This window comes from Centruroides sculpturatus, unplaced genomic scaffold (genome assembly GCF_000671375.1).
Source record: "Centruroides sculpturatus isolate CEXI.00-Female unplaced genomic scaffold, Cexi_2.0 scaffold577, whole genome shotgun sequence".
Lineage (NCBI taxonomy): Eukaryota > Metazoa > Arthropoda > Arachnida > Scorpiones > Buthidae > Centruroides > Centruroides sculpturatus.
This window is the reverse complement of record NW_019384834.1, coordinates 38,700-45,682: the sequence shown is the minus strand read 5'-3', so window position 1 is coordinate 45,682 and position 6,983 is coordinate 38,700. Positions and strand designations below refer to the sequence as shown.

Here is a 6,983-nt window from a genome sequence, read left to right as displayed (position 1 = left end):
TTTTAAAAACCACGGTGTATAACGGGTAACGTTGGAAAGAGTTTAAAATACAGCCATTTAAAAACACTTCAAATACATTTTCACATTAATATGGTATTATTATACTACATATTATTAATCTGTAAAAAGATCATAATTGCTGCGACATTATATTGTAGAACATACACAATTTTTAAAAGTTGTAATTATACAAGATTTTATGAACACAGGTTAAAAGTGAGTATCATGTTATATTGTTTCTGTTAAAATATATGGTGTTATAAAGTAAAAATTATAAATGTATTGATATATTAGGTTTACCGTATTAATGTGAAAATGTATTTGAAGTGTTTTTAAATGGCGGTATTTTAAACTCTTTCCAACGTTACCCGTTATACACCGTGGTTTTAAAAGACAGAACCTTAGGTAACGTATAAGTGTAACAATTTTTAAAAACAATAGTTTTATGTCAGTAAATATGATCTACACGCGAAGAATTTGTCATCTTACTAATTGTATTATTTTTAAATAATTTGTAGTTTTGAACTGAAGAGGGACTTAAAATACATATAAGTCCGAAATGCATATGTCAAAACAATAAAAGTAGTATCTAACCTGAAAGCTGTATTGATAGTCTACCGAACTGAATTGATCGGATTAAAGAGAGACATACACAACGAAATAGCAGCTACCATAAGTGATATTTTAGTTTTGTTTTGGTTGCTATGCCTTGACTTTGGTCCGGCATAGTACACAGCCACCGGTGTGAACCGAGTATAACTCACAAAACCCAACATAATAATAATAATAAAATTTATGAATATGGTTTTGTTTTTGGAATTATTTTATTATTTTCTTGGAAATGCTGTATTTTTATTTTTAAAAAACAACAAGGTCTGGTTGTAGCCAGTAATGTGATGAAAAAGTATATATTATCCAATGGCATCATTTATATGAAATATATTTAAATATTAATTTTATTTTAAATATACTCCCACAACTGCCATAAATGATCGGGCTAAATTTGGATATAATGATTATAAATTAGAAATGAATTTGGCACTAGAGTGAGGTGTTAGGCACCATCTTATATTGAAATTAATAATTACAATATTTAATTAATAAATTTAGATTAAACTGGAAGAAAAGAATTGGCCCAAAGCAGGCTGATTCTTTTCTTTGACCCAAATTTATTAATTAAATATTGTAATTATTAATTTCAATACAAGATGGTGCCTAACACCTCACTCTAGTGCCAAATTCATTTCTAATTTATAATCATTATATCCAAATTTAGTCCAATCATTTATGGCAGTTGTGAGAGTATATTTGCTTAATGTCAGGTTTCGATTAGTGTGTATATTTGTAATTTTTATTTTGTTTAAAAAAAACTTTTTTAGATTACTTTTGTTATGTTTCTTTTTTCTTATTTTGTTTGATATTAATTTACAACAAAAGAAATTTTTAATATAGCTACTGATATTTTCTAATAATTTAAATTTTGTTTATTCCTATACCAACATGAATATGGAGGGCTAGGCCTTAAGCATTGGAGGACCCTTTACCATATGTTGCTCAAAGGACTAAAAGTTTTAGTAACACCACAACATTGCCCTAAATGCCTATTTTGTTCATTTAGTTCAATTTTAGTGTTTTTTGTATCAAAACATAGATCACAGGATGATGATTTTTTATATATCAAAAAGTAATAGTGCCTAAAAATGCCTACTCCACTAATAAGTGTGTAATTAGTCTATTAAGTTTTGTACAATATTTTACCATATTTTCTCTTAATTTACTTAATAATAAACATTATTAAGCATAGTAATAATATTTATTACTAATGTAAATAATTTATATTCATTAAAGAACCAATATATGTAGTAATTTATTTGCTATAGGAATGGATGAAAGCAATTAGTAGTTGTTAAAGTTTTTAAGTAAAGGAATTTTGAAATAATTGTATAAATATGTTAATAATTTAATGACCCAACACTAAGAAACTTTTAAATTGAAATTGTCAATAAATTTCATTTGTTTGTATTTAAATTTTGAGTGGATTGCATTTCTACTAGTTTTCATGTTGGCATTTCTTAATTCAGTTAACACGTAAGCTTTGTCTGAGGTCACAAATGAAGTAATGAGATTCTTAGCAAGTTAAAGAAACCTTTATTTTGTTACAAGATCCCTTTTGATGTCATGAACATCATGTCAGTCTGATCATTAAGAGACTTTTTTCAAATTGTGTGTCTTTTTCACCAAACCCTCTAGTCACATTGTGCTGAGATTCTCAAAAATGTATAACTTGAATATGTCCTTTTAATGTCAGAGTCAATAAAATCAAAACTTATACTAATTGTAACCTTATTTATTTACCTTAATGTTATCAACTGATCTCTGTTATCAGTAGAGGTGAGTCCCAAAGTGATTGCAATTAGTAAATTCTTTTGTATATTAACTGTACACACAAAAATTTACCTGAATTTTTTGGATCATCCTTTGCAATGAGTGTGTCATAAATTTCTTTCATTTGTTCTACCAACAATCCACTATTATGACTCTCTGTAATTGAATGGTTTAAATTAGTTTCATCAGATGAGTTCACAGTAGACTGAGAAAATGATGATGGTTTTCCAAAATGTTTTTGTAATTGTTCACTCAATTTTAGAGGATCTAATTTTTGTTCAGCAAACTGTGGATTTTGTATTACAGGTTCATTGCTTTGTTGTTCTTGGTGATCATAAATTTTATGTTTGTTGGTTATATAATTTAAGTCATTATTATAGATGTTAGAACCATTTTCTATTTTTAATCTTTTTCTTGGAGGTTGATCATCTTCAAAATCATCTGGTGTTAAGTGATTTGGTAAATAAGGATTGGGATAAAATCGCCTTCGTTCTCTAACATCACTGTAATAATAATCTGGATATCTTTTATAAGCACCTGGATATGCATATTGTCTGTAATTTGCAAAATTTATTGCATTTCTTTGATAAAAGTTATCATCTACATGAACCAAGATACCAGGATTGTAATATACAAGTGATGCTTCTTCATGAAATGAAAATTGTCGGCCCATGCTTTCTATTCTATATGGATGTCTCCACATTTTATCTTCATACAAAAATTCATGTCTTGGAACTAGCAGTTCCTAAAAAATACAACATTATTAAATAAAAAAATAATAACAAATAATTATATTAGTAGATATATAACAAATAATTAGATTAGTATAAGATCAGTAGAATTATTAAAGATCATTTAAAAGTAGTGTTAGATGAGTAGTATTAGTGTTTTTAAAAATTTATATAATTGACTCTCTAAAATGACAAGTTATTGTAATTTAAAAGTTAAAATTTTAAAGTTAACTACATTTAAAAGTTAATTTATAAACTGAGCCATTAACTAATCATAATAAAATTTTGATATAAACTTTCATTGCTCATAAAACAATTAGTTTTGAAAGCCATGATTAGAAATAAATAAATAACTTTTTATTCACAACTTAGGAATAACAATAAAGATCTTCATATCTTTCTCCTTTTTCAACACCTCATAATAGATTTTTATGATTGTGCTGGAACTCTTTTAACATTTCCAGATATCAAGGCAGATATATAGCCTGAAACAAAAAGTTGACTCCATCATGAAAGCTGTTTTGTTCCTGAGATGTTGAAAAAGGACAAAATATGAAGACATTTATTGTTACTTCTAATTTGTGATTATTATTATTATATTGTATTAATGTCCTGGCAATTAAATATATTAAATTAATTTTTAAATTTAAAATTTAGGATGAAGACAATAAATTTTGTTCTCTTCTTTTCATTATGCAAAACACTAAAACACATTCAATGTAAAAATACATTTTGACAATTGAGTTCTAGAATGCATTTTGTTGTTGTTTGATTCTTTCTGGTTTCTAAATTTTAGATAAAGTTATTGAAATCTACTTGATTATTTGTTATTTCTAATCATTTTATTAAAATCTGTTATGTTTTTGAAAAACCATCCTTTATCCTGTGATATTTTGGAAGAGGCACACAATATGACAGGAGTGCCAGAAGAAAAATAATCATGGTCATACTGTACAAAAGTCATCATTTACAAGAATTAAATCTAAAGTTCAATCTTTCATCAACTTCTCAATGACCCAACTCAGATCAAATTGAAATGGCTAATAAATCCAAAGCTGTTCCAAGCAAATGAAGCATAGATCTGAATACCAGTCTGCAGATGTTGGTTGTTTAGCCAATTGTTGAATATTCTGTTGAGATATTCATTGCTGATTGGAATACAAGAGGGTTACAATCAGCAATGAATATCTCAACAGAATGTTCCAATATGTACAGATACAACAAGTAAAGTTTCAAGATAAAGAGTGAGATAATGTCTAATTCTTTCTAGAAGGAACAGTTTTACATTGATTTACTAAAGCCAAATCAGCAACTGTATAACATTCCAATATTTTTATGATTTCAAGGCCTGTCAAGAGAGCATATATGACAATACATTATTTGGAGACCTGAGCTCAAGAGACAACCAAGGATAGTAAATCTTAGGTAGAATAGTACAAGGATAGCAAATCTTTGTCCAATATCAAATAGTTAACTCAAATATACCCCACAATGAGAAGTTGGAACATCTGATAAAGGAAACAATCAAAGATTTTTTTAATATCCCACCATCAATATTTCTACTATATTAAAAACATAAATGTAGATTATCCAAAATGGTGTCTTCACCTGTCCTTCTTCACACCAGGATTTGTTTTAGATTGGTTCATGGATTGAAAAAGGACAAGTCAAGACACCGTTTTAAATAGCCTATGTTTGTGTTTTTAATGAACTTTAGAATCCTGGATTATTATTTCTTAAATGTAATTTCAACTACAGTTGAATTTATTTTATCCTACTGCCAGTTGAAAATTCCCGATGTTAAGTGAACATCATAAAATTTTTTGTCAGCTTCCAAACATGGCTATGACAAACAGAGATAAAGGAGAGAGCTGATAATGCTAATGTGAGAGGAGTTACTAAATTATATTTTTCCTGATGGTGGGAACCAACTGCATGGCTGCCTCAGTATGTTTCACTAACAAAGAATAGACACCATCATTGTTGGTGAATTGCTCTGCCAAAGTAAGATGTACAGACATCTATCAAACTACCAATTGAATTCCCATCTGCTTTGACTGTGGACAGCAGGATGCAACTAACATTATTGCTGAGACAGATCCCAGCAAAGACTGACCAGTTCTTCTTTCAACACATTAATTCTTGCTATTGAGGAGTTCTGGAGTCTGGACAACCACTAACACCTGAAAAGATCATATAGTTTCAGTCCATGAGCTGTCAATCCCCTATATATTGACATCACTTGCTGTTCAATCTGCCTCAGGAACCTATTAACTGTTGTTTGTCATCTATTGCTGAAAAACTACTAACTCAAAAGGTAAGGTAACCTCACCTTGTTGAAATCCTCTTACAACTCTTCCATATTGTTGATTCTTTTCTAACATTGTCAATGCACATAACATTCAATCCCTCATGCACACTGGAGCAGCAGTTCAGAAATGTCCAACATCCTGTGTTTTAAATTACACAAGATATTGACTCTGATGTTAAAAGACATTTCTGGTACGGTCAGGACACCACTGAAAATCCTTGAATAATTCATTGATCATGTCTGTTTAGTTTTTGATATTGGAATACTGTAGCAATGACTAGTCCTCAGTCACAATTTCCTAAAGAAACCAATGTCTTACATTCATTCATTTTACATGCATTACATCGTTGTCTTTGCTAATAATATCTGCATTAACTATCTGAAGCTATACTTGATTACATGCAGAGCCATATCATTGTTCACAATTCTCAATGATTGACATCTGGTATTGTGGCATATACCACTACCTCACATTATAGAGAAAATTGTTCTTATCTTGCTGATAAACCAATAATAAACAATGTTTCAACTAATGATTTGATGCCAATATAAAACCTGAACTGTTGACTGATCTGTTGATTCTATTCTCAGAATATGAAACCTTATTTGCTTCAGAAGTACTATTGGAAGGCATCAGAAGGTCAAAGGCAAATTGCTGCCACAGTGAAGCATCAGATTCAAATAAAGAGATTACCCATGATCAAGCAGAAATCTTATCAGGTTTTGTAACTAGAACAATCAAGACAATGAAAAATACACACTATAATAAAGGATATTGATTGGTTCTCATATTATTCTAGAAAGTTTTTTCTGATGTAAACTTACAAAACTTTACACTTAATTCTTTGGACTTAAGTGTTGCATCTACTAATGATGTAATATATAAAGTAAAATCAGAATGTAATGTATCTTTTACTTCAATTAAATCACTTAGTATAGATCACATTACAGCAGAATGTTATAAATATTTATTTGATGAATTTTTAATAATGTTAGAATTGTTTAATGAAATTAAAAGAACTGCAAATTTTGATAATACCATTTTATAAAAAAGATATTGTTAATTAACTTTAAAGGTGATTTAGCTCAGCGGTCCCCAACCTTTTTATCGCCGCGGACCGGTCAAAGTTTGATAATTTTACCACGGCCCACTGAGGGGGGACGTTGATCGTTTATATTTTAGATTGACTTAATTTAATAATTTTAATTTAATTGTATTTAAACATGCCTTCAAAATAAAATACAGTTACACCAAAAAATGAATATAATGTGATTTAACATTTTAATTCACTAGAACGCTAAATCAATGAGAACCCTGAGCTTGTTTCATTGCAAGGAGACGGTTCCCTCTAGGGGTAATAGGAGACAATGACACCCGAAGTGTGTTTCTTACGTCCAGTTTATTCTGTTGTTCCGTCGTCCATTAAAAGTCGCACAAACCCGAGGAAATACACCATAGTAAATAAAATGGAAATAATTTAATGTTCCTTGGGCGGCCCGGTACCGTTTGATCCACGGACCGGTACCGGTCCGCGGCCCGGGGGTTGGGGACCACT

General features: G+C 29.7%; 1 protein-coding gene across 4 annotated transcripts in view; it reads right to left on the bottom strand.

Annotated features, from left to right (window-relative positions):
• The window catches only part of LOC111630186 (zinc finger CCHC domain-containing protein 7-like), a 27,848-nt gene extending 24,723 nt beyond the window's left edge, over window positions 1-3,125 (bottom strand). For all 4 annotated transcript variants that reach the window (XR_002757469.1, XR_002757468.1, XM_023374247.1 and 1 more), the window contains exon 1: window positions 2,458-3,125. Coding sequence is in view for 2 of the 4 variants with exons in the window: in XM_023374247.1 (XP_023230015.1) it covers window positions 2,458-3,088 (631 nt within the window). In the remaining 2 variants the exon portion in view is untranslated. The remainder of the gene's footprint in view (window positions 1-2,457) is intronic.
• Window positions 3,126-6,983: the final 3,858 nt, after the last annotated feature.